Source organism: Alligator mississippiensis, chromosome 3 (genome assembly GCF_030867095.1).
Source record: "Alligator mississippiensis isolate rAllMis1 chromosome 3, rAllMis1, whole genome shotgun sequence".
NCBI classification, from domain to species: domain Eukaryota; kingdom Metazoa; phylum Chordata; order Crocodylia; family Alligatoridae; genus Alligator; species Alligator mississippiensis.
Window position 1 is genome coordinate 61129944 of NC_081826.1, and position 27929 is coordinate 61157872.

The 27929-nt window shown below is 41.7% G+C and overlaps 1 protein-coding gene across 3 annotated transcripts; it reads left to right on the top strand.

The window, feature by feature from the left end:
• The first annotated feature begins 407 nt into the window (after nucleotides 1–407).
• LACTB2 (lactamase beta 2) lies at nucleotides 408–27929 on the top strand. 3 transcript variants are annotated; one of them, XR_002093897.2, is made up of 8 exons: nucleotides 408–558; nucleotides 1164–1327; nucleotides 2637–2763; nucleotides 8373–8551; nucleotides 16871–17019; nucleotides 21277–21358; nucleotides 27096–27281; nucleotides 27633–27929. XR_002093897.2 is itself a non-coding variant. In XM_014606831.3 (8 exons), the coding sequence occupies exons 1-8, from the start codon at nucleotides 437–439 to the stop codon at nucleotides 27637–27639; spliced, it is 888 nt and encodes a 295-aa protein (XP_014462317.1). In that variant the 5' UTR covers nucleotides 408–436; the 3' UTR covers nucleotides 27640–27929. The 3 variants fall into 3 exon arrangements, 2 of the variants coding, with proteins under 2 accessions (XP_014462317.1, XP_006274203.1); XM_014606831.3 differs by lacking the exon at nucleotides 27096–27281 and adding an exon at nucleotides 21792–21849; XM_006274141.4 differs by lacking the exon at nucleotides 27096–27281.

Genomic DNA, 27929 nt, shown 5'->3' on the forward strand with positions numbered 1-27929 from the left:
AAGAGGTGAGGAAAGAGAAAGAAACAGCCGGTCGTGCATCTGTGTAGCGCTGTTACACGCAGTTGCTGCCGCCGGCTTAACCGGGCACCGGTCCCTGGCCCGCTGGAAAAAAAGTTGCCGGTTCACCACATCAGAGAGTTTGAGAAGCACTGGACTAGAGGAGTCCCAGAGGTCCCTTACTTCACTGCGCTGCTTCTGCGGCTCCGCTAGGAGCGGAAAGGCCAGGGCGGTGCTCGGCCGGCTCAAACTTACTCGGACCAGCGGCGCCGCAGTGGACCAGCCAAGCCCCGCCCCTCGGCCCCGCCCAGCTGGGGCGGAACCATGTGGGGGGGGGAGGAGACGTTCCGGGTGACTCACACTGTGTTCCGCCCCGAGCGGGGAGGGCTCGCGCGGCGGACATGGTACGTTCCGCCCGCTGCAGTTGCGCGGTGGCAAGATGGCGGCGGTGCTGCCGCGCATCGAGCAGCTGTCGGCGCGAGTGGTGCGTGTGCTGGGCTGCAACCCGGGCCCCATGACCCTGCAAGGCACCAACACCTACCTGGTGGGCACCGGGCCTAGGTAATGGCGCTGCCGGGGTCCCCCTGCCCCCTTCATTAGCCCCCCCCCTGCCGGATGTCCGAGCCGTGACGTCACAGCGCTGGCCGGGGCGGAGGAGCTGCTGGCGGCGGCGCATGCGCGAAGTAGCGAGCCAGAGTTGCTCGGGCCAGTGGCAGAGGGTCCGCCCGGGGCTGGAGGCCGGGCAGTGCTGCCAGGCTCGCGCTCAGGCCGTGGCCTGGTTTGAAGCCGAATGCGCAGGCTTCGGTTCCGGCTGTTCTGGGAGAAGAGTCTCTGCAGGATCTCTGTGGCTTCAGGACCCCGGCAGCACTGAAGAAGGAAATTTGGGCATGGCTCCTGCAGCCGGCCCCAGTAGAAAATACCCACTCCTGCAATTGAGATCTCCCCCCAGCCCAGCCTAGAAGTGGCTTTTCCAGCCAGGCAGGTGTGCTGATTGCCCCCGGGGCATCTGTCGCTAGGAGAAAAGCATCTCTCAGGGAGGCTAGTGCCATCTCTGTGTTCAGTGCTCTGTAGGTTATAAAACTTCAAGTTTTATAACCAGTCTTCTCTTAATTCCTAGGCTGCTTCTTTTAATGGAATGTCTTTGCCTTCTTTTTTTTTGAATGTAGAAGGATCCTCATTGACACAGGAGAGCCAGCAATACCTGAATATATTGGCTGTTTAAAGCAGGCGCTCAATGATTTCAACATCTCAATACAAGAGATTTTAGTGACACACTGGCACGCTGATCACACTGGCGGCATCTCCGACATATGTAAAAACATCGGTAAAGGTAGGCAGAGGATTAGAGTTTAATTTTCAGGTGCTGAAGGACTGTGACTTGTTAGGTATGTAGCCAGGGAACATCTCACTGGGTGTTTTGTAAGCCTGTTAATTAGATTCTCTGTATGAACTGTACACCATATTTAAATACTTGATGGCATTGCTGCAGTGCATAGTGTAAGTGCAGTGAATAGCACAAATATTTGATTTAGTCACCATTTCTTCCTATTAACATATGTCTGTTTGGAGGAAAGAAGCTTCATTCTACCTTCTTTTTATCCTAGAACGATGAGAAAAAAATCTAGTTTACCATTGATAACTCACACAATAGTAGGAGGTTGATAGTGATATCCAGTACCATCAATAGCCCGTTGACCATTATTTTCACTTGAGTAGCAAAGTAAAGCAGCCATTCAAATTGGGGATGTATATATAATTTAAATATTTACCCATTTAAACTTCTCCAATGATATTGGTTAAACAGTTAACCAATAATCAGGGACCTACTCAAATCATGGTTTCACAATTATTGTAGAAACCGCAAAAAATCACAGTTTCCATAGTTTTGCCTAGAATCACTGAAAAAACACCCCTAAAAATAAAATCCTGGCTCCCCAGTGGAAAATATACTTACTGTTTCCCCTTTCACATCCCTAATTCAAATGGCTTTTCCTGAATAATAAATTTCTTTAAAGCACTGGCAGTTGGCCCAAAATTATCACATCTTCTCACATCTACCCTTATCTGAAATGAACAGTATATGACGTTGATACATATTAAGCTGGACTTTTAAGATTCTAATTAATTAAATTTTTAAACAGTGAAAGCTATTTTTTTTTAAACTTAATGAACAGCATAGAAACTACAGCCCCTTTCTGTTTAGTGGGAGATATTCCCAAAACCTCTTTCAAGGAATTCCCAAATGATGTTGGAAGTGATGGTATCTTTGTGAACAAGAAACAGGTTTTGAAAATTAAACCTGTTAACAGATTGTAAAACTTAAATGAAAATTTCTTAGTAATTTCACTTAGAAAAAATATTTCTTGTTTTATCCTCCAAAAATAGTTTGGCACACCTGTCCCTTCAGAGGTTTTCTTTGGCATTTGAACGATTCTTCCTATGTGGATATAAATTAAGTTGCTCTGTTAACATAAGATATTTATGTCAATTTTTTATTCTTTAACTTTGCACGTGCTGTAGACCATGTGTTAATGGTACATCAACTGTCATTTTGAATTTTTATGAAATGGCCTTGTTTAGTCAATTACCAATGTTTAGACAGGAACAATCTGAAATATAATTTTACTTTTTAAAAACAGGTTCCAAATTTTGCATTAGTAAGCTTCCACGCACCCCACCTCGTGAAGAAATAATAGGAAGGGGAGAACAAAAGTATTTATATTTGAAAGATGGAGATGAGGTAAAGACTGAAGGAGCCACTCTCAGGTAAAGATAGCTTCTGTGCAAGTTAGTCATATCATTTTTAATATTATGTTATTTTTTCAGGATTCTTGAGCTGTTGTGTATACTAAGTTTGATCTTAACCAATGATAAATGTAACGTCTGCTAGGGGCCATGTTGTGATATTGTCTGCCCTCCCCAAAAATAAAAACAGTTCAGTAGATATTAACTGTACCTATAAAGTTTTATACCTCTGCTCTTTGCAGTAGAATGAACTGATTTTTAAAGTTGATAATTATTTTAAAGTTGATCTCAGTGTTCATGGTAGACTTCTCAGAGTGTCTAGTGCTTGTTTCTCTTTAAGGGAAAAACCTCCGTTAGTATTTTAATTCTTGTTACTTGTAATATTTTTTAGCTTCTGTTTGTTTCAGCACAATTTTATTTGCAATGAAATTAGATTGATTAGTTATTGGGATAACTCATCATCATTGCTGTGATCTTGTTAGTCAGTGCACTGAATCCCCACTAGAGTGTTCTTGATTTGTGCACAAAACACACTGGGTACACAATGGGATTTGTTCCTGGTAATTAGGCAGCTTAAAAGGTACTGACCTATGCTCTCTGTGGAACCTGCCAAGTCAGCTGATGCCTACAAATTGTTTGATGCTTTCCAGCTTTTCTTGGCTCAACAAAACATCCATGCATTCATTGCTAAAATAGAAGATAATTCCAAATAGTAGAACAGTTGATAATTTATAGACAAAGCAAAAATGTTTGATGGTTTTACTCTATCACAGTCATGTAATTGTTACATAGTGAGCTTTCTGAGTTTTTTATACAACAAATTGGAAGATAAACTTTTATATAATCATTCAATGCTCACATTGTGAACCAAGGTGCATATGATTTGCACTAAGAATTTTTGTAATCTGCTTTTTTCTTCCGTATATCAAAATCATTCTTTACTATGTTTGGACATATATTTTGCATACTATCTCATGAAAATTTGAATATGGTTAGTTGCACCTTATTAGTGATATCTCCAAAGGTCAAAACCTGGTATGGTGAGATGGTGTAGCTGGCATCTATGAAGAGAGAAATGTCTTCCAGATGTAACTGCTTTAAAAAATTTAATGCAATTTGGAGAGAGTTCTTAGACTATTTTGGCAACTAAACTAGTATTCCTTGCACACCTGTCTCTTCATTTTCTATCTCTTCCTCTTCCATCCTTCCTTACATTTTATTTTCTTTTCCCTTTCATTGTTTCTGACAAACATGTTCAAATTGATATGTACAGTTGAGATATATGTATTGTTATTTTTGTATTGAATTTAAAAACCAATAAATATTTTTAAAAATAGAAAATGGCTGGCTGCTGATAATTAGTTAATCTTTGCCACTCCCCTAGAACGATGAGTTACCAGATTTTACTGTACTTAGGAGGTTTTGGTAAAAAGGCAGGTGCAATTTTTTAAGTACAGTTCTTATGGTGGAAATATCTTTTCAAAGATGATACAGTGGTACATTGCTACAGTGGCAAACATTTATTGATTAGCTTTATATGCTGCCCTTTCCAACAGGGCATCTTACAATAAGACCATAGGATCATAGCAGAGTAGGGCTGGAAGGACTCCTCTAGTACAGCCCCCCTGCTCAAGGGAGGATCATGCCTGATGAAACCAGCCTAGACAAGTATTTGTCTAACCTGCTCTTGCAAATATTCTAATATTATAAAAAAGCCTTTCTCTGTCTGTCACGCTTTCTTCACACCCCGATTGGCTGTCTGAAACAACTAGTCAGAGTACTCCAACAGTGTTCCAGGCAGACAGCAGCGGAGCACCACCATGATGGTGGGGGCGGAGCAGGGGCATGAGGGTAGCGCTACTAGCCTCTTTCCCCCCCAGCCCTGCTCCCTGGAGGTAGTGGACAGGAAGTTAATTCTAATCGCCAACCTAAATTTCCTCTGCTGCAGCTTGAGGCCATTGCTTGTAGTCCTGTCCCCTGTGGTCATGTAGAAAAATCCATCACCATCCTCTCTATAATCATCCCTCGAGTATTATAGTAAATAATAGACGTGCACCTAGAAATTACCATACCTGAGCTGGAAACAGACTGCTCACTCTCACAAGATTAGAGGCATGGTTAATCTCCAGTGGAATGTTGATGGGATTGGCATGTGAAATAGCAAGGCGTCTAGTATGGATTTTTCAGAACCTGTCAATGCAGGGAGAGAGTACCTTATGATTGGAAAATAGTAAATGTAGTGCCTGTTTTCAAAAAAGGGAGAATAATTGTTCAGACCACATTCTTAGGGCTGGCAGCTCAACTTTAATAGTACTGGCATACCAACAGTACCAACACATACTGGAGGAAAGGATAGGTAAAGATATGGAAGGAAGTGGCAAATGGAACAAAACACAACTTAGGTTTACTCAGAAGATGATTATATCAGACTAATTTAATATCATTCTATGCTAAGATAGTAGACTTTATGGATAAGGCCAGTGCAGTGGATTTAATTTATTCGTAACAGGATTGTCAAACATATGGCTAGTGGGCCAGATCTGACCCACAGAATCCTGCCATCCGGTTTCAGGTGCTGCCTCTGAGTCTGATCAGACCCACATGGAACAGAGCATGCACCTGTGGCCCCTGGATCTGAACAGACCCAGATGATGCATGGCTTGATCTGGCCCATGGACTTCCCTCCCCCACAGCATACTTGATCCAGCAGCCACTCCAGCTGGTTTTGAAAAGTGCTATGTTTTATATGGATCCTGGATTGGCTGGAACAGGCAGCACATGTGGTACAGTCTGGCCAGCTCAGCAGCTGTACTGCATGCAGTGTCCACCCCAGCAGCTCCAGGGCTATGCCACACACGGTGCCTGTTTCAGCTATTCTGGGACCCATGCTACATGTGGTGCCTGTGAGTGCTATGTGCAATATATATGATTTTTTTTATATCACAGAAAACCAGGATCCCTGGTCATAACCCTCCTCCACCACTTATGGGTTGGGGCCCAGCTGTGCTCCCCTTCTCCCCCCCAGGCTAGGTTGTGCTCCCTTTTTACCTGATGAGGACAGGCTACACCTGCTTCCCACCCCCTGCAGGGCTGGGGTGGACCAACCACTGTGTAGCTGGCTTAAGCTTCTTTTGCCTGCCAGGCTATATTGAAGCTGGCCTGCTCCCTGCCCCCATCCATGTGGCCAGATAGTGCCTGCCATGCCAACCCCAGGCATTGGATCAAGACCATTGGATCCGGGCTGCAGATGGAATGGGCACTGCCCATCTGGCCTGCTGAGGAAAAACACTGAGCACCACTGGTATTATAAGACTCAGTTCTGGTGTACAATTGGTACACATTATATGGAGTCCTGGAGACTTCATTAGGCTCTGAGCGACTTAATGGCAATTTGGTATAGCATTTGGACGCATTCTCTTTCCCAAACTTTGGTCAAGAGCAGAGGTAAAGGAAATGAACAAGCAAAAGAACATAAGAAGTAAGAATAATTTTAGGAAGTGCTAGGAAGACGGTCAAAATAAGTGGTCTAAGGATTTCTTGGTGGTTTTATGCCACTTAGATCTAATTTAGAACAAAATGGGCACATGGACACATACATTAATATGCTGTTGTTACTGCGCATTAAGTTTAATACCTGTAACAGGTACTAACTCAATGTGCAGTAACTGGTGCTACTGCACAGTAGCCCCAGCACATGGTCTTTTAGTGACACTAATGAGCAGTAGACTAATTGTACTGTATTTTAGTGCATTAGCATAGCTTTTGCCATGACACACACATGCACGATAGAATTAGTCTACTGCGCGTTTAGTGTCTTGTGTAGACATACCCAGTGTAGTTTAAATAGGGGTAAAAATAGGCATATGACTATTAATTGGAGTGGACCCAATTAGGAACATTTTTTAAAATGTTCTTATTTAGTAAGCAGTTTCATACTGAGCTAGGTAATAGAGCATTAAAATGTCATACCGAGCTAGGTAATAGAGCATTATTTTTAGTTCATGTTGGTACTAGAAAACCTAGAAGAGGTTCTGGCTAAAGCATCTTCATCTTCCATTTAAGGTCATACCTATTGCCAAATTTGAGGTTAGGAAGGATTTTCCCTTTCTTGATCAGATTAGCATGGATTGTGGATATTTTTGCCTTCCTGTGTAGTATGGAACTTGGTCCTTTTCGTAGGATCCACTAAGCATATATTAACTGCTGCTTTATCATTGTGTCAGTTCATTGAAAGTGCCTTTGTGTGTTCCCCCCTCCCCCCCTTTTACCTGTAGCATATGTTATATGGTGCTCTTAGTGTTTGGGTTGTTTTTCCTTCTAGTTGTGAGGGTAAGGATTTGAAGTGGTAATTTTGGCAATTGCTTTGGATAACAAATGCCTGAGAACATAGGGGACTAGACTTAATGGTCTAGAAGGTCCTGCCTACAACTTTATTCCTAAATATATTTTTAAACCATATTCAGTTGGCTGAAAGACTTTGCCTGTCTTGACAGAGTGACCTGGGCACAACTATACATACTTTTATTAGCTCTTGGATGGAATATACAAATGCATTATACCCGGGCCCAACACCATCAAGTCTTTAAGAAACTATGGAGATTTCAAAATACTGACTAGGATCTTCTCAGCAACATGGACTATAGTGAACACCCTAAACTGTTTCTTGCTCCCTGCACTAGTTTATCAAATAACTTAAAATCAAGTTTCAGGTCTTGGTCATTATCCTCAAGGTGCTCCCTGGCCTGAGCCCAGGAGATCTAAAAGACTAGTGAAAGCTCTGGGATGAAGATTCTGGATTGGCATTTTTACTCCTCTGCCACAGTGAAACATTTTCCGTAAAGGTGAAGATCAAAAATGCAGAAGACACAACTTTGTTCAGGGACAGCCTGATTCTATAGTGTGAACTTGGGTGAAGACGGAGGATGATCCTTTCACACCTCATTCCATTCTGCTCCACCTGTAAGGTGCATTTCTTCAACTTTGCATGTGTAACATAGACATATAGCTCTATCTGTGTGTTTAGTGTGTGAGTGCATGTACATGCACATATATTTATGAACTTAGCCACAATAAAATTCCTGAGCATACAGTTTGCCTGTAGGGAAGCAAATAAGAGGAAAAGTAGCCACATGAGAGAGAGTAGTCATATCACTTAATGCACTGCTGGGGAATGCTCAGATACTACATGTATAGTAGAAAAACTTGTGTTATAGAATGTGGGGCTAACTATGCCCAGAATCGGCAGCTTATGACTTGTGGGCCAGATGCAGACTGTAGAACCCATTAATTCAGCCTGTAGACATGGGGCTTCAGAAAGAAGCAGCAGTGGCAGCCAGGTCCTTGTGCCCACCCTGCTTTGACCCAACATGGGTAATTCTAGCCTGCAGCCTAAAAAAGTTTCTGACTGCTGATGTAAGCCAAATCCCACATGGATTTATGAAATCTAGGAATTTATAATGGGTTAACCTAAGCTGTATCTTCTTTTACATTGCTATTTCATATCTCTATAATAATTCTTTATAGAATTGTATTTTCTTTATTAATCACAAACATTTACATGTTTATATATATTTCTTGTAAGGGGTTTTGTGTCCATCCTGCATGTAAATTTATGCTTTTGTTCTTAACAGAGTTTTATATACACCTGGACACACTGATGATCATATGGTTTTGCATCTCATAGAAGAAAATGCTATATTCTCTGGTGACTGTATTCTAGGAGAAGGGACGGCAATATTTGAAGACCTCTATGAGTACATGAAATCATTGGAAAGGCTGTTGCAAATTAAAGCTGTCTTGATATATCCTGGTTGGTATCTATGTATTGAATTGCATAATTAAATCAACAGTATACATTTGTTTAACATATAATCTTCTGATTAGAGGTACACCAATACATCGGTCCGATATTGGATCAGCGCTAATATAAATAAAATTGGCTGTATTGGAAATTGGCCCCATGCAGCCAGTATTTTGGCTGATAAATGCCTGTGCATGCTCACAGCTGCAGTGCAGCACACAGCTGTGCTGCAGCATGCAGGTGGCAAGGAGCACAGCACAGCAGCTTGGAGAGCTGTGTGCAGTTGGTAAGTCCATTGTGGTGGAAGGGGAGCAGGGAGGGAAGGGGCAGGGGGTCAGATCAATGCCCCCCACAGAAAGGGAGGGAGTGAGGCAGGGGCTGGGGCAGGTGCTGCCCAGCCAAGTCCCCTGTGGCTCATGGGGGGGAGGGGAGGGGATGCACACAATGTGTGCCTCCCGGATCTGCGCAGGTTGGGCGGGCTGGAGCTGGGGCTGCGCCGGGCTCTTCTTGGCGGGGACTGGGCTTGGGACAGACGGCAGCGCTGGGAGAGAGCTACGGGGGGTGCTGCAGCCACCCCAAATTGTGCCATAGCACCCCCCCCTCCACCTCCCCCCCCATTCTAGTGCTTCCACTGGATTTCATAAATCTAACCCCCGCCTCCACCCATGTGCCAGGAAGAGCCAGGGCTGTGCCAGGCGGGGGTAGTGGGGCTGGGATGGAAGGTTGGGGGGGCTACAGCGAAATTTGGGGTGGCTGTAGCCCCTCCCAGAACTGGCACTGCCTGTCCCAAGCCCAGCCCCTGCCGAGAAGAGCCCAGCGCAGTCCCGGCCCTGGCCCACAGCTGCAACTTGCTCCGCCCATTGCAGATCCGGGGGCACCCCCCCCCCTCCGCCATGCCCTCCTAGGGTCTGCGCAACAGTGGAAGCCGCTCTCACTTCCTACCCACCCAGACAAGATGCAGCTCTGTCCCACACTGTGCCCCGCCTCGCCCGGCTGGGCAGCACTTGCCCCAGCCCCACTCCCTCCTTCACCATGGGGGCCACTTATCTGCCCCCCCTTCCCTCCTCCGTCCCCTTCCACCACAACAGACTTACCAGCTGGATGCAGTTGTATCAGAAATCAGATTGGTATCTGCCGACATACCTCCTTAAAAATTGGTTATTGGTATTGGCCCCCAAAATCTCTATTGGTGCACCACCTATTTATAACAATATAAGACCACTTACTACAGACAAATAATAATGCAGATATAATACTGCAGGACACTCTGCTTATACCTCATCATGGCTGCCTACTATAATAGCTATTTCTCTTGCTGACGTCATTTTGATTCAGTGTTAAATTTGCGCTTTTGAAAAGTTCTGAACTGACAGTTCAGAGGACCCATGCACTGTACAGCAGAACCAGTGCACTTTGCTCGCAGCTGAAAAGAACATGGAAGGAAATGGGCAAGTAGGTTAGTTAAGTACCTATGACCATTTGCTTTTTTAGCTGCTTTTGTCAGGGTGGTATAAAAAAGGTGGTAATGGTGATCATGGTTTATGGAGTGTATAGGTCTCTATTGCAGCCTGCATTTATACGGTAAATTCAGTTAATCATGGGGAAAATAGGGCTGGAAGGGACCTCAAGGTCATCTAGCCCATCCCCTGCTCAAGGCAGGATCATTCCTAACTAAACCATCCTAGTCAAATGTCAGAAGGCTTGCTTAAGTTAAAGTATACCATGTCTACTGCTCTCCCCTCATCCATAAAGCCTGTCGCTTTTATCATAGAAGGAAATCAGGTTGGTCAGGTATGACTTGCTCTTGATGAATCCATGCTGTATTTTCTCATATACAACGTACCCTGGGATAAGATATGCACTTTCTGTTTGAAAGGCAGAATGAAGAAAAGGAAGTCTTTCCTTGTAGTAACTGAGTAGCAGCAGCTATGGAACCAAACCTGCCCATTGTTCTTCCTGTGAATCCATGTAGACTTTCATTTTTGTCTAGAAAGTGGCAGAAACTACCATGGCCATATTTCTTGGATATAATACACACTCCACTTTCCAGCAGTTGGATTGTGGATGGTTTGGGGCAGGGGGTTAGAAAAAGATGTATGAGAAAATATGGTATTTTGTTAATGTAAAAATCACCTTTGACTTTTTTCAGAAACTACAAAAAAACAAGTGTATTAGTGTCTCTTACTATGATGGTTAATTTTTTACATTTTAAATGTTTTGTTATGGAGAATCCAAATTCCCAAATCCATGTTTAAATATTAAACACATTAAAGATGATAAATACCATTAAAGTTAAAGTTTTGCTTGATAACTTAAATATTCCATTTTAAGTATTCATATGACCTCAAACTGTGTATCTGTTAATAATCTTCTGATTGATTTGGACTTTGACATTGCTTTTCTTTTCTTCTGGGAATACATTAATTTTCATATAAAACATGACTCTTGTTTATCAAGGCTGAACTTAAAAACTCATTATGTGACTAAGATTTAATTCCCTACTCTTTCAGAACTTCACTTCCTAACTCCTACCTCTTTCATTTATCTTTTTACTTTTCCTGACACCTTCATTCTGCATGAGTGACTTCATCCCCCTGCTTCTATTTTCTTTCCTAACCTTTTAAGTGTGCCCTTTTTGACAGTGCCCTGTGCCTTTACTCCTTATAATATACTTAAAATGTATTTCTTCTCAAATAAATTAGCATATATAACATGCTATATCAATAGCTTTTAAATCACTTTATGGGAGGGGAAGTGTTATTAAAGTTGATGGATACCTTGTTTACAGATGGGGAAAATGAAGAAAGTGAAGTTAAATAATTTGCCTATAGTTACCAGCTGATCAGTGGTATTGCTGAGAATAGTACCCAGGCCTCTGTCCAGTAGTCCATATTGCCTGCCTTACAATGTTTATATACTGTAGTCCATTTCTTTTGATTTTTTTTTGCACTCCAAGAAAAAAAATTGAAGCAAGTAATGTGCCAGATTCCACCATTTAATCATGTGCAGTCACCCTTCTTCAGGCATAGGGAGTCTGCTGGTCCCTATGCCTGAAGAAGGGTAACTGTGCCCAAAAGCTTGCTAAGAGCTCTCTTCCAACGACTCAGTTGGTCTAATAAAAGATATCACATCTGCTCAAAGTACCTTGCCTGCCCATGGCCTTAGACCAATATGGCTACAACCAAAAAACCCAGCTTCTCTGGGGTATGTAGTTAGATGTAAAAGGTCTAATTTTCATCCAGTAGTTAGTCTTCATTGAACCAAGGTGCTCACCTTTATCAGTCTAGTTTCAGACTGCATGAGCCTTATCATTCCCCCTCCCCCCACATTGTAGAATTAGGTAGAGATAAAAGCCCCTTTAAAAACTAATTAAAAATCATTTTGATTTTTGGGTGGGCCATAGATTCAGCACCCAAAAGTTCTGCTCCATACAGACTCTTATCTTAGATCTATAGACCTTTGGTGCTGCCAGAACTACTTTTTTGCCTATCTTATTATAAAAGGATGAAATAATTCCACCAAAGGCTTGTTTTGCTGTAGTTGTTTACATTTTAATATGCTTATTTCAGTTAAGATTTTTATTACAATACAGTATATATTTTTATATTTTATCAGTGGTCAGTAGCCATAAATATTCTGTTATATATACTAGGTTCAGTCAGATCTAATCTGTATACATAGTCCACAAATTATTTGTTCACTTCTGCAAACAGTAAGCACTCTCCAATCAAAACAGTTTCTATTACTGCTCTTTAATACAGTAAAATTCTTACTATAATAAGAGTAACTATATTTTGTGCTTTAATATTATTCAGAATAAGTAGCCTGTTCCTGAGATGATTGTTTCTTTTATTCTCTCCCAGCCAGCCTACTCTCAAACACACTTTGTAGGCTTTTATGTGAGGTTTTGAATTAGGTAGAGTTTTGTCACAGTGAGTCCATTTGCCTAATGTAAATATCTCCTTTTTCCATGTGTATTTTTACTAAGTATGTGAATTGGTTTGGACTGAATATACATCAGAATATATTCATTGCCAGTACCTTATAAATATGTATAAGAACTAAAAAATGTGTTTTGGCCACCAGAGGGCATCCACACTTTTCTATTAACCATCTTTTAGTTAAGAAATATGAATACTTAAAATGGAATATTTAAGTTATCAAACAAAACTTTAATGGTATTTATCATCTTTAATGTGTTTAATATTTAAACATGGATTTGGGAATTTGGATTCTCCATAACAAAACATTTAAAATGTAAAAAATTAACCATCATAGTAAGAGACGCTAATACACTTGTTTTTTTGTAGTTTCTGAAAAAAGTCAAAGGTGATCTTTACATTAACAAAATACCATATTTTCTCATACATACACCTTTTTCTAACCCCCTGCCCCAAACTATCCACAATCCAGCTGCTGGAAAGTGGAGTGTGTATTATATCCAAGAAATATGGCCATGGTAGTTTCTGCCACTTTCTAGACAAAAATGAAAGTAAAGTCTACATGGATTCACAGGAAGAACAATGAGCAGGTTTGTCTCCCTAGCTGCTGCTACTGGCTTATTACAAAGAAAGACCTCTTTTTCTGCTTTCCGCCTCTCAAATACAAGGTGCATATCTTATCTCAGGAGTATGTTGTATGTGAGAAAATACAGTAATTTTGATTTAACAGATGAACCTCAGATTCATACCAGAAATCTTTCCACCCTCCCACTTTATAGCATAAATATTTTCAATATGGAATGTCAGCTTAATTATGCACCCACTGTTTTTGGCTGACATTTCCAACCATAGGTGATATTTGTCTACTCTTTTAAGGCATGCTTTCCAAATCTAGAACAAACTTCCAGGTTTTTTCTGTGTTTGGCACTACAAATGTTTCATGTTTCTTCCTTAAACTGTAAAAGAGCACCATGCATTGTAAGGCAGAAAGCCCATTAACAATGTTCTTTCTCATGTATATAACCTTGATTTACTTTCTGCTGATTATATATTAGGGGTCTTGGCTTCCAAATACATAATATGTGTCTACATTCATCTAAACCAGAGGTGTCAAACTGGGCCAGATCCAGACTTTGGGTTTCCTTGCATGCCTGATCCAGCCTGGGAAATGGAGATAGCTGCCACAGCCTCTGAGGGGTCTGGGACAGTGAGGGATACAGAGGTGGTGGTGAGGGGTCTGTTGGCCAAGATCTTGGCAGTGGGAGGGATCCAATTATGGCAACCCAAGCTTGGTGCTGATGGCCATGGCTAGCAGGGCCAAAGAGCCTTGAATTCATAGTAGGCTGTGCTTGCCAACTTCTGATGATCTGGTGGGTAGATCCAGCCCACGGGTCCTACGTTTGACATCCCTAACCTAAACCAATATTTGCGTATACTTTAGAAGTATACACTTTAGAATGGCCTGGTTTTCAAAGCAAGGTTGCATGTTGTTATTACAGAGCAGGGGTTGGCAACCTATGGCCTGCAGGCTGAATCTGGACTGGTGGAGCCATTTGATTGGCCCATAGACATGGGACTTTAGAGGTATTTGGCAGTAGGGGGCTTCAGCAGCAATTGCTTTCTTGTGCTGCTACAGAGAAAACTGCCAGCAGTGGCTGGGTCCTAGCATATTCCCCCCACCTCTAGTCTGAACTGGGTTAATCTGGTCCACAGCCTTAAAAAGTTGTATATCACTGTTGTATAGGAAGGGAGGGAATTGGTATGCCTCAGTTTATGTGCTTCAGTACTATAAAGCTGGCAACAGGGGTCTAAGCATATTTTTGCTAAACATTTTGTGACTAGATACAATCAAATGGTTGAGGATTATGTTATTTGCTTTTACATTAAAGAATATTGTATTTTTCTATTTTCTTTCAACAGCTTATTCGCTATGGTTCTGAAATGCACCAGTGTACTTCATCTTCTGTATATTACAAAATAACATTAGCTGTATTAGCTAATCTGCTCTGCAGTGGGCTTTCTAGGATCTCCAGCTATCTGCCCTCATCTTCTCTTTTGTCTCCCATGCCTACGGGTTCAGTAACATATCTGAACCCATTCTTACTGCCATATTAGTTTAGCAGTTAATTATCTGAGTTGCCTAGCTACTCCTCACGTGGTCCGTCTTCAAAGTGTGAACTTTTAAGACTTCCCATTACCCTGTCTTCATGTAATCTATGGTTTTACAAAGATGGCAGAGAGTATTACCAACTGAAAGTAGAATTTCTTCCATTAAGTGGGAGAAGTTGACTAAAGTCCTTCTCTGTTAGCAGAATTCTATATGCATGATATATGAACTTGTAGTTCAGTCTCTGAACTAGGAGCTAAGGAGCAGTTCTAGGCTGCACCACAAACTTGTTTTGTGACTTAGAGCAGGTCAGTTTTTATAGTTCTTTGCTTTGTTTTCCCACCTGTTATGTAAAGGTAATGACACTACTTCACAGGAGTCATACACAAAGGGGATTGTGATGTTTTATAATGGTGGCAGCCATATGAGGACCTACCTTATTAAAATATGAATATACTTCCTTTAAGGAAGGTATATGTTTATAACTAATAGAATGTGGTGAGTGACCCAGAAAACTGGTTGATGAAGCAGGTTTCTGTCCAGATATGGTTCCATATTTCTCATTGGCATTCATATATGTGGAGAATGCTTCACGTGACTTTTTGGCCCTTTAGAGAGGACGGGTAGTTAGTCTTACCACCTCCACTTTCCTACCTCAACTAATCATTTCAATATTCTTTTAACATACAATACTATTGGTGTTACCGATTATACATATAGTAAGTTTGTAACAGTTGTTTTGATTAGCAAAAAAACTGTAATTGAAGGATATTATTTTTAGAAAGTTTTACTTTTAAAGTACACATTTAAGACATATTTATGACCATCCATATGTCAGTTACAGCCTAAAATAAGGCTTGGTGTATATAGGTGTGAACGTGTTGAATATAGCATGAAAGTTGAATATGCATAACCTTTTTGTGCTGAAGACTTTGTAGACTTTTGCCAAGCTTACAAGTTCCTCCTAGTTGCCTATCAGGTTTAAAATTTCCACAGATTCTAGCAGTACTTCATTATTTTAGAATTCACTTGATGCTACTTCATACAACACAGACTTTTAACCTCTGAAGAGTGTTTTGTGTTCATTCTATGCTGCCACTTCCCCAGACAGGAAAAAGAGCCCAAGATTCATGGACCCAAGTAAATGCTGGTATTTGATCTTGGTAGTGTTTTACAACCTCTCTATACTGGTATAAATGACTGTATAGTGCAAGGGAGTAGAGAATTAAGGCCTTCAATCTTTGGATTGTAAATTGCACAGAGAAAAGGAGCTTTGCACTGTATCCTAGTTCCTTGATTTCAAGAGGCAGTTTGAAACTAGAATGAAAAATTATTTTTAAGGTGCAAGGGACTGAAAAAGATATGATGGTCTGTCAAAAATTCCCAAAAGTCTTTGGACAAAAAATTATTTTGATTGATTTTTTTCAACTTACTCCAAAATACATCTATAGGCTATTAAAAGTTCCAAAAATGTAGATTCAGAAGAGCTGCAAAGGAAACTGTTTTATGAGTGGGTTAGTCAACAATCAATCTTACACACATGAACATAGTTTCCTTTATCTCGGCATGCAAAGTGCGTACCATCCAAATTACAGTACTAGGATTTCTGTGTACCTTAACAGTTTATAAAAAGAAAAATCCCTGTATTTTGGCAAATAATTTCTTCATAGATAAAGCACCTATATAAACTGTTTGCTTATGATAGTTTCCATATAAAGTTCAGTTCTTTTTAGATAGGGATTGTAGTCCTTCCCTAACTTGTTTTCAAAGTACTTCGTATAAGCAAGTACTTATGATCTGAATGAGTCCATATTGAAATGGCCACGTTGGAATATTTATTTCAAATGTAGTTAACCTGTTTTGCCATTGCCTTATTCCTGTTCAGACAAATTAATATTTTTCTTTTTTTTTAATTTAATTTCCTAATGAGTTTTTTTTTCTTGTTTTGTGTTTAAGTAGGCCACAGCAGCCTTGTCCTTGCAGTGTTACCTTTTCACACTCAAATCTTTTCAGTTCTGCTGTTCTGATCCAGAAGTGTAGGTTCAGTCCTTGCTCTGGAATTGCACTGATAGTTAATCCCATTTAACTCACTGTAAATGAATACCTGATTATTTGAGCTGGGGGATCAGATCTTTTTGTGTGTTGTTGACTACAGAAACTTTTGGCCTATCAGTGTACACTTCATTGAGAGAGACGTTATTTGTAAATGAATTATTCATTAACTTGATTCTGTAATTCTGTTATATAAAACACTACTCTTGTAAATGTGTTTAAACTTAGGACATGGCCCTGTAGTACATGATGTAGATGCTAAAATTCAAGAGTATATTTCTCACCGAAATATGCGCGAACAGCAAATTTTAAATATGTTCCAGGAGAATGCCAGAAAATCATTTACACCCATGGAGCTTGTAAAGATGGTGTACAAGGTAACACTAGTTAAAATGTTTTTACATCTGGAACTAGATTAGAATCAAAGATCACAACCTTATTTTGTATTGAATTTAAAAACATTGGCGTATGTATTTGTATTAGACTTTTAAAAGTTCATAATGGAACAAGGTCACACTTGGCATATGCTTCCTGTTATGAAAAATAAATAGTCTGTGCATGTGTAAACCATGACAAGTTTCCTTGGGTGAATCTGATATCTTTTATTAGACCAACCCAAATAGTTGGAAAATAGTTATTAAGCAAGCTTTCAGGTTCAAAAACCCTTCATTAGGGTAAATCATGACATTCAGTATGTTAGTAGTCATATTGCTGAAGTGCTTTCCTGGATTGGAACTTAAATTGTTTTTATTAACTTCTTAAACTTCAGTAACAAACTACTTTAAACTTAGTGAATAACTTATTTTTATGAAGATAAAGCTTTAAGTTACAAAACAGTTAAATCAGAGTGAAAAATGTCAGATAATAGGTTTTTTTGTTTTGTTTTGTTTTGGTTTTTTGTTTTGGTTTTTTTGGGGGGGGTTATTATATACAAAGGTGTTTAGAGTCCCACAAAGTGATTTAGAACATGTAACCCCAGGCACTCACAGCCTTCAGAATGCTATGTGCCAGCTATGTTAGAAATCTGGCATTCATCTGCTCACTGTAGGGCAAAATAATCTGGATCTTGTTATCTGAAGCAAGATATGTAAATAATTCATTTGACAGATGTCTAAAGCCTGCTTCCTCACACCTTTCTCTTCAAAAGGGTAAATCTCACTATTTAGGGCTCACAGTATGGAGATCATTTCACTCTCAGTATCACTTTTAAGAACTTCCTAGTTAGGAATTAAGAGTAAGGGGGATGGATTCTAGGAGAGGAGACTGTTGCTGTCTAACAGTTCCTAAACCCTATGCAGGACAGATTTATAAAGGGTTTTGCAATCTATGTGGGTTGTTTTGGTACAGCAAACTTTCACTCTTATGGCTGTTATAAATGTCAGGTGGAAACTGCTGTAAATTTTACCTGTCTGAGTAGATAGTCTATTTCTGGCCGTTTTGTAGAGTAGAAATCAGCCCAGCATTAAGGTAGGGAGTCTGTTGCCCACTCATCACATTGAGATGAGTTGGGTGAGATAAATGGATATGTTTCTCAACCCATGGGTCACAAGAATATATGAAAGGGTTGCAAACAAACTTTAAAAATGGATTATCCTTTAACAGAGAAAAGTGTGGGAAACCCTGGCTCTTCCCTTGCAGGCAAGCAGAGTTCCAGCCTGCAAGGGGCTGATTGTACTCCCCCCCTCCCCCCCCCCCAATGCGCCACATACACCCACTCCCTACCCCACACACTTGGGGGTAAGGGGCAATGGGTTGGGCGTGAGGGACACTGGGTTGGGACTGGCAATCAAACTTTACGAATGGGTCCTGGTACCAAAAAGGTTGAGAACCACTGAGTTAGATGATAGCAGGAACACAGTAACAGTTGCATTGTGAAAGAGAAACTGAAAGAGATTCCAAGTGCGAATTCAGGCAGGCTTTTCAACATTCCCACCTGTATCACAGACTACTTGGGCACATCTACACGAGATGTTTACTGCAGAGATGCCCAGTTAGCTCCACAGTAAAGTCTTTGCATCTACACATCTACCTATTAAGTTGCAGTAAACTAATAAATACCGTTGTAAATTGGTACTTTTAAATACAAGTACTGTCCTGCTGCAGCATTATGTACTATGCAGCAACATGCATGTAGATGCTGATAGGGCTGACTGGGGCACAAAGTGCTTCATTGTGGGGGGCTCCTTGCCAGCTAGCCCCATACTGGAGCACCCTCATGCCCCAGCCAGCTCCTCCACAGCATGTTGAGCTGGGTCAGACCAGTCCTGGTGGCCTCTCCCCCACCTCTCCCCCCAGGTCCCCTGCCAGCCAGGGTTGCTTTGTCCCAACTCAGCATGCTGTGGTTCTGGATACATGTGTAAATGTGGCACCCAGGAGCAATGAACTCCAGCATGCTGGAACAGTATGTGCCAAAGTTTATTTCTTCATATTAATTGTACATGTAGATGCACCCTGGGATTCTAAATTTGTCCCTCTCCCCCTTGCAGGCAAAAAAATGGTAATAGGGCAGGTTTGTTGTTGGAGGAATAAACAGTAGCATAAGAAATAGTGGTTTTGAGGGAGGCATTTCAGTATTTTAGATTATCATCCAAAAGTTTGGATGCTTAATCATTATGAATTTGTCTCATCACTAAAATCCAAAGAATTTTTATTACATCACTAAGGTTTTAGTGTGTAGGTGCCTATTTTGCAATCGTGATACAGATTTTCCAAATAACGATTTATAAGCCAGCTCTTTACATCACATAAAACTAGAGGTGCACTGATACATTGATCGCAATATTAGATCGGCACCAATATGAGGAAAATTGAAAGCATCAGCAGTCGGCTTTTTTGTCTGATGTGGCTGATAATGTGGCCGATAAATGCCTCGTGCATGTACACGGCCACAGCACACAGGTGGCTAGGAGCACAGCCCAGCAGCGTGGAGAGCAGGCAGGTCCAGCTGGTAAGTCTGTTGTGGGAAAAGGGGGGAGGGAAGGGGCATGGGGAGCAGATCAAGGCCCCTGTGGTGAGGGAGGGAGTGGGGCTGGGGCGGGGGCAGGCACTGCACAGCTGGGGCAGGGCATGGGATGAAGCTGTGACTTATCTGGGAGGCATGGAGAAGGTGGGGGTGGCTCCCAGCTCTGCACACACCCCAGGAGGGCATGGGGGGGCATGTGCCTCAGGATCTGTGGGTGGGGAAGGGGGAGCTGGCACTGCAGGCTGGGGCCAGGGCCGCACCAGGCTCTTCCCAGTGGGATGGGGCTGGGCCAGGCTGTGCTTCAGGTGGGTGGCGACAGTGCTGGGAGCAGTGGTTGGGGGGCTGCACCTCCCCAAAATTGCTGTAACCCCACCACCACCACCACCGCACGCCCTGAGCACAGACTGGTCCAGCCTCAGCTGGAAAGAGCCTGGTGCCGCCCCAGCCTGCAGCAGCCTGCACCCCATGCCTTGCCGGGGTGCATGCAGTGGCAGGAGCCATCTCTCCCCCTGCCCCCCCCCACCCCCAACACACCCTTCAGATAAGCTGCGGCTCCATCTCCTGCCCTGCCCTGCCCTGGCTGGGCAATGCCAGCCCCTGACCCAGCCCCACTCCCTCCTTCAGTGCAGGGACCTCAATCTTGCCCCCCACCGTGCCCCTTCTCTCCCCCCTCCCCTTCCCCCAAAACAGACTTATCAGTCAGACACCGCTCACCACACTGCAGGGCTGCATATCAGAATTGGATCAGTATCGGCCAATGTGGCTCGTTAAAAATCAGCCATCGGTATCAGCCCAAAAAATTTCTATCTGTGCACCCCTGCATAAAACCCCCATTTGCCAGACAGTTTATTCAAAGAAATGGCTCAGATTTTCAAAGCCAATGACTTTGAGAGAAAAAACACTGGAACAGTAGAAGAAAATCTAATGAATAATTTGGAATGTTGCATCTTAATTATATTTACCATCCACTGTTGAGCTACATATTTGGTTGGCAGTAAAGGCCATTCCTATATTTAGCCAAACACTAAAATTAGATATTGGGCATATCTACATGTGCATTTAAACACAACCTAAATTTAATGCATGTTAGCTTAACGAGCATAACGTGGGTTTTGGCTGTCATCTACACGTGCAAGCATTAAAGCACATTAATGCTGTGCGTGGACTGCCTACACACACAGTGTTAATGCACTTTAATGTGTCTACATGTTCGTTAATGTGATTTAACTATTTGCACCTAAATTTTGCATCCCTATTCCTGAAAGAAGGGTGTTTGTGCCCAAAAGCTTGCAAAGTACAGTTTTTCCATCTATATAGTTGGTCTGATAAAAGTTATCACATCTACCCAAAGAACCTTGTCTGCCTGTGTCCTTAGACCAACACAGGTACATCCAACAACCCCAGTTCAGAAAAAAAAATCACATATTTAATGCCATTTTGGATTTGCAGAAGGAAAAAAATCAGTAAATCCAAAATTAAGTTAAAAATCTATTCAACTGTTTGAATTTTGAATTGTTTCAGTTCTTTGCAGTTACATAGGTAGTGTTTAACAAATAATTCTGTTTTTGGAATTACATTGTTCATAGCTAATTCTGTATATAAAAAAAAAATTGACAAAACTGACAAATATTTAAGTTGCATGACCATAATATATTCATTGTGTTTTTATTAGGATCTTCCTGAACCCTTATATAAAGCAGCAGAAAATAACATCACCTGCCACTTAAGGAAATTAGAAAAAGAAGGGAAAGTGTGTAAGTGTTTGTCTCTCAAGTTATTTCTTACAGTATGTTTAATAAATTATTGCTTAGGGAATGCAAATATGTCAATTTTTAGACATTTTTGTAGTAATTGCTTAAGCAATATAAAGTATAATTAAGTACCAGCAACTTCAGTGATACAAATATTAAACTTACCTAAAGTTTTCCTGTAATTTCTCTGGAACTTGTGCATTATGCTGCTGTTTGTGCTGTCATGCTGTTTCTTTTGACATTTCTAAAATATTGTTTTGAGTCTTAATTACATGATTACAGAGTATCTAAAAAAAATCTTGTTATACATACATTCCAGGAAGCAATGTTAAAGTGGTACAACCTTAACATTTACATTTTTCTGACATTTATGGTATTTGATACATTAAGTTTATACTGTATTTAGCTTAGGTTTTTTTTCATTTTACTTTCTCAGGTATTATGGGAGAGAGATGGAGAAATCCCAGTTCTGTAGTAAGAGCCAGTAAGCACAGGTGAATGAATACGTTTAGAAAATTGGGCAAGTAGAAACCGTAAGCGTTAGTCAGCCAGGGGCTTATGAATGCTTTTTTTGTTCTTGTAGATTAAACAAGCATCTTTAATATGTGTTTATAAACCACATAAATGTGTGAGAGTTAACAGGCCATCAGTTTCCTTTAATTAATTTTTTTGCACTTTGATTATTTTTGTTTCGGTGATCAGGTTTGAATGAAATAGGTTCAGTGTCATGTTGGATTGCAAATATTCTAAACATGAGAATTTTTTTCAAGGCTAAAATTATGTCTTGCAGTAAGTTTTTTTTTTTTTTTTTTTTTCCTTTGGTGGAGTAGCTGCATATATGGAGCAAGTGGTATATTGAAGCATATTTTGTGCAAAGAGAAATACAAATAAGATGCAGTGAGAAGGCTATAATCCCTATAGTTCCCTACACCATCTCTTAATTAGTGCGGGTGCTTTCTATCAGGAGTCAAATACGAACAAGTATATTGTGGATCTGGGTTGTGGCCATTCCCATAACACAGATGGGCAAGATCTTTGAGGCTTTAGATGCTGATGATTATGGGCATGGCTAAGCATTCAATTCCAGCACTACATACTTCAGGGAAACTTGCAGCACTGGAAAAGCTGGTGCAAGAAAGAGCCTACAGGAATTCCAACCTTCTGGCTCGAGAGCAGCAAAGTAACCTGAAAGATGAGCACTCCAGCCAGCGGAAGATAGGAGGCTGCTACTTTGCCCTCATGGAAGACCATCTGTCTCCAGCTGATGCAGAGGTAGCTGTGCTGCCCCTGCCTCCCACCTTGTGCACAGATCCAGGAGGCAGTGCAACTGGACCTGTTTGGGTCTGGGATAAATCTACCTACCAAGCACATCTACCCTGCTCCCTTGCCCACAATTCACATCTCTAACTGATTGATCAGCAGAACTGAGGATGTATTCCTTCACAGCTTGGCCCAGCCTGGGTACATACCAGACAGGTGCAGCTCTGGGGGAATGAGGCCCCACTCCTTGCATAAACATAGAGTGACCAGGGTTTCTTCATTGGCAGGGTGAATTGGCACCAGCAGGAGGGTCCCCACAGGGCACTTTGACAGCTTGCCTCTAAGTACCTATCACGGAACTAGCTTATCCCTCTTCCTTGGGATACTGGGGGTCCTCACCACCCAAGAGAAGTGTATAGCCATTCACAGAATCATAGAAAATTAGGGTTGGAAGGGAACTCAGGAGGTCATATAGTCCAACCCCTGCTCAAAGCATAACCATCTCCACATCCCAGCCAAAGCTTTGTCTAGCCAGGTTTTGAAAATTTCCAGGGATGGAGATTCCATTGCCTTTCTGGATCATCTGTTCCAGTGCTTTCCTACCCTCCTAGTGAGAAAATTCTTCCGAATATCTAACCTAAATTTCCCTTGCTGCAACTTGAGGCTATTGCTCCTTGTTCTGTCATCTGCCACCACTAATAGTCTAGTCATCCTTTTTTGAACCCCCCCCTTCAGGTAGTTGAAGGCTACTGTTGAGTCCCCTGAGTCTCCTCTTCTCTAGACTAAATAAGCCCCATTGCCCCAGTATTTCCTCATAAGTTACATCCCCCAATCCCTTCAACATTTTTGTCACCCTCCACCTGACTCTCTCCAATTTGTCTACATCCTTTCTGTAGTGGGGGGCCCAAACTGAACACAGTACTCCAGATGTGGCCTCACCAGTGCTGAATAGAGGGGAATAATCACTTCCCTTGACCTACTGTCGTTGACCTACTTGACCTCTTCTGCAGAGCTGCTGCCCAGCCAGTCAGCCCCCAGCCTGTACCTGTGCATGGGATTGTTCCATCCTAAGTGCAGGACTTTGAACTTGTCTTTGTTGAACCTCATGAGATTCCTTTTGGACCAATCCTCCAATTTGTCTAGGTCACTTTGAATCCTAGCCCTATGCTCCAATGTATCTGCTACTCCCCCCAGCTTGGTGTCATCTGCAAACTTGCTGAGGGTGCACTCTGTGTCATCTTCCAGGTTGTTGATGAACACATTGAACAAAACTGGCCCCAGGACCAGGCCCTGGGGCACTCCACTTGATACTGGCTGCCAGCTAGGCACAGAGTCATTGATAACTACTCTCTGAGCCCAGTGCTCCAGCAAGTTATCTGTCTACCTTACAGTCCATTCAACCAGCTCATACTTCCTTAGCTTGCCTGGGAGAATGTTGTGGTAGTCCATATCAAAAGCCTTGCTAAAATCAAGGTACACCATATCCACTGGTCTCCCTGAATCCACAGCACCAGTCATCTCATCATAGAAGGCAATCAGGTTGGTCAGGCATGACTTTCCCCTAGTGAATCCATGCTGGCTGTTCCTAATTGCCAGCTTCTCCTCCAAGTGCTTAGAGATGGATTCCTTGAGGATCTGCACCATGATTTTTCCATGGACTGAGGTTAGGCTGACCAGTCTGTAGATCCCTGGATCCTCTTTTGTCCCTTTCTTAAATGTGGACACAGAGGACCCTTTTCCAGTCATCCAGGACCTCTCCTAATGGCCATGAGTTTTCTAGATAATGACCAATGGCTCTGCAATCACATCAACCAACTTCCTCAGCACCCTTGGATCCATCCCATCTGGCCCCATGGGCTTTTTCACATCCAGCTTTTCTAAATAGTCTCTAACCTGTTTTTTCACCACTGAGGGCTACTCACCTCCTCCCCAAACTGTGCTGCCTGGTGCAGTAGTCTCAGAGCTGACCTTGCCTGTGAAGACAGAGGCAAAGAAGGCATTGAGCACTTCAGCCTTTTCTGCATCCTCTGTCACAAGGTTGCCTCCCCCATTGCCTTCCCACATCAGGGAAAGTGCAGGAACCTGCACTTTCCCTGATCCTCCTCGTCCTGCTGACATACCTATAGAAACCCTTCTTGCTACCCTTCACATCCCTTTCTAGCTGCAACTCCAGTTGTGCTTTGGCCTTCCTGACTTCATCCCTGCATGCCTGAGCAATATTATTATATTCTTCCCTAGTTATTTACACTTCTTATAATTTTCCTTTTGGTGATTTAGTTTACTGAAGAGTTACTTCAAGTTGGTGTGGGAGGGGAGAGAGATTTCTGATTGGAAATGCTCTCATTTCTTTTGCAGAAGTGGCAGTTTTTTCCAGCCAAAAAACAAATGAATAAAAAAACCCCTTGAACAGTCTTTTTGTGGGAGGGAGAGGCTTTTTTCCTTGTCCATAGTCTCCTTTTCCTAAAGCAGCAGTGCCTCCTTTTACTGAAGCAGCAGTGATACCAGTATTTTCTTTGGGCCCTGTGTAGATACCAAAAGAGCAAATAAGATGAGTCTCCCTTTGCCCCTTCAACAGGGAATTGCAACTTGCCCTTTAACCTAGGAAAATATCCATGTGTGAACTTACTATTTGTTCCTTTTCAGCATTAACTTTCAAAACAGTCACAAGTCTGTCAAAGGCATCTTTTTTCAAAGCAGCACTTGCTTGCTAGGCATTAATAACCCACAACTTCCTCAAAAGATCAGATTTCAGTTTTAGAGTGGCCAAAAATTAAAAACAGCAAGATGTGTGCTTCCAAAATTCAGAAACATCCAAAATTGTTTGGCAGGTTCACTGCTTATGGGTTGTACCAAGCACCTGCTAAAATAGTTCTCATGCGCTTTACTTCAGTATATTCTCAGTGCATAGAGTATTTGTATACTTTTGTGATTTTGGGGAAGACGGTAAGAAATGTTTTAAAGCCTTGTACCCTTGAATGCTCTTGGGACAAGGAAGAGAGCAAAACTAATTAGCAATTCTAATTAGCATGAAAAGATCATGTAAGAGGTTTTTGCTTATTCTTTGGTTGGAAAGAGATTGCATTTGAAAGTATAAAATAGGACTTCGAAATTGTGCTGTTAAATATATATTATAAATCTGTGTCAACTCTCAGTTGCATTTAAGGATTTATATCAGGGCTGTTCAACTTCTAAGGCCCTGGGAGCCACAGCACCAGGCCATGGGCCATGGGTGCATGCTATACAGATGATCCTCTCCCTCTTCCCTCCCTCCCCTTCCCTGCTCTGTGTACCCGTATGGATACCCCTCCACTGCTGCACCACATGGGTGCTGTCACCCCAACCACTGCCTTGTAGGGAGCATGAACTTCCCCTGATGCAGTCCCAATACCCCTCTCCTTCTTCCTCTCCCTGCCCCCAACCACCCACATAGTCTGGACTCACCATCAGCTCCCCTCATCACACTACCCTGCCTCCAAGGAAGAGGCAGCAAGAAGAGAAATGATGGAGAAAACAGTGGCTTGGGTGAGAGCCCAGCAGCCTGCAGTTTAACCCACTTGCAGGCTGCATGGAGCTCTGGTCGGATAGCTTTGATTTATACTTAAAACCACACCTTAATCTCTTAAGCCAGAGATGCTCGACCCTGGCCTGCATGCCAGATCTGGCCTGCTGTGCTGTGCTGTGTTATCTGGCTTGCAAGTTCCCCACAGTTTCAGAAATTTGGTGATGGGAGAGGTGTGGCACTACTCCCCAGCTGCCAAATTTCCAGAGCCATGGGAAGCCCCAGCCTCTGCACGCTGCATGGGGTGCAAGCCAAGTGAGGTTGGTGCCGGGCTCCAGAGGCAGGAGACAGTGTCTGGCCTCCCTGAATCCAGTCCAGGTGCATATGGGGCAGTTCTGGATCCCTAGGACCCAATCCTGGCATGAAGGGCAGGGAGGGGGCAGTGGCAGGGTCCAGTCCAGCCCACAAACTGGCCCCACACAACTCATCTGGCCTGCAGGGCCAAAAAATTGATCACTACCGCCTTCAATAAATTAGTGTGTCCATAAATCTTTAAATCTTTATTTGTTTTATTATGAAAATGTGTTTAATACCATTTCAGTTGCAGTATTTCAAATACAGTTAGATTACAGAAAACTAGTAATCTAAAATGAAATATCATTTGTTTTAATCTTCACAAAATATTTATTCAAAGAAAAATGTTTTCATTGTTGAATGCTGAATACATCTGGCATGCTTTATCATTGTTTAAGAACTCCATGCAACTTGGAGCCAGGAGCTGTCTTAGGAAGTAATTAATTCACATCATTTCCAAACTGAAATATTTGTTGTCCTCATCATTTATTTTTTAGCTTCAACTTCTAATGGCATTGCCTTTATTGGTTATCTTGTGCTTTAAAAAAATTGAAAATATTAATAGAGCATCATTTCTGTATAAAAATTATTTTCTCTTTAGCTGGATGCATTTATGTTCCATTGCAGAGGCCCTAAAAACAAATTTTATGAATATACTTAAATTGTTTTTGCCAAGTTTGAGAACCTCGACAGAAAAGTACTGTATGCAGTTTACTTAAAGTACCTTGTTTCCTACTGAGTGGACACTTTGAAAACACAGCAACACTGCATTTCTTAACATTCAAACAGTCTAACACCTTTGCATATTTTTTTGTAAGTATGCACACTTTTCTCAACATGGTTTGTAATCCCAGTTACAATCAGTTTGTCAGCATGTTTAACTAAGTAGTAAACAATTTATCTCCATTGCTTAACCATGAATCAGGTAGACTATCAGGTAGACATAAAGCATTATGACTTAACAAAAAATCTCCATGCAGATCACCAGACACTAAGATGGATACTCTGATAAACTCGTATCCCTAAGGTTAAAACTGAATCTCTTGTGTTGTTTAGTATTATTAATAAAATACTGAACAATAAACAGTGTATGATCAGACTTAGATTTAAATAGTAGTTCTTAGTGGCTGACTTGACCTATTCTGTTTTATTTTTCCTTACCAGTGATTGAAAAGTCTCCCATCTTAATCCGGCTAAGCAATTTATAAATGTTACAAGTAACAACTACAGAACCATATTGCTGAGCAACCACATGCAGAATTATTACATGGAGAATGCAGAGACACTTTGCTGATATGTAAAATCTGAACACCAGTTTTTGTCGGAAGTGCTTAGGAAATTGTGGTGGTGTAATTTTAAGTGAATTTTATACTAATTACCAGTCACCAATGATTTTCATATATTCTGCCTGATGGAAATTGAAGGTTTGCTCAATAATAAAGTGAAACTAGTGTGAAAAAA

Bases quoted from the DNA above. Each gene is read 5' to 3' on its own strand.
- LACTB2 (XM_014606831.3), top strand. From the start codon at position 437: ATGGCGGCGGTGCTGCCGCGCATCGAGCAGCTGTCGGCGCGAGTGGTG. The intron at 559-1,163 runs GTAATGGCGCTG...TTTTGAATGTAG, and splicing joins CTGGTGGGCACCGGGCCTAG to AAGGATCCTCATTGACACAG. The intron at 17,020-21,276 runs GTAACACTAGTT...TGTTTTTATTAG, and splicing joins TTGTAAAGATGGTGTACAAG to GATCTTCCTGAACCCTTATA.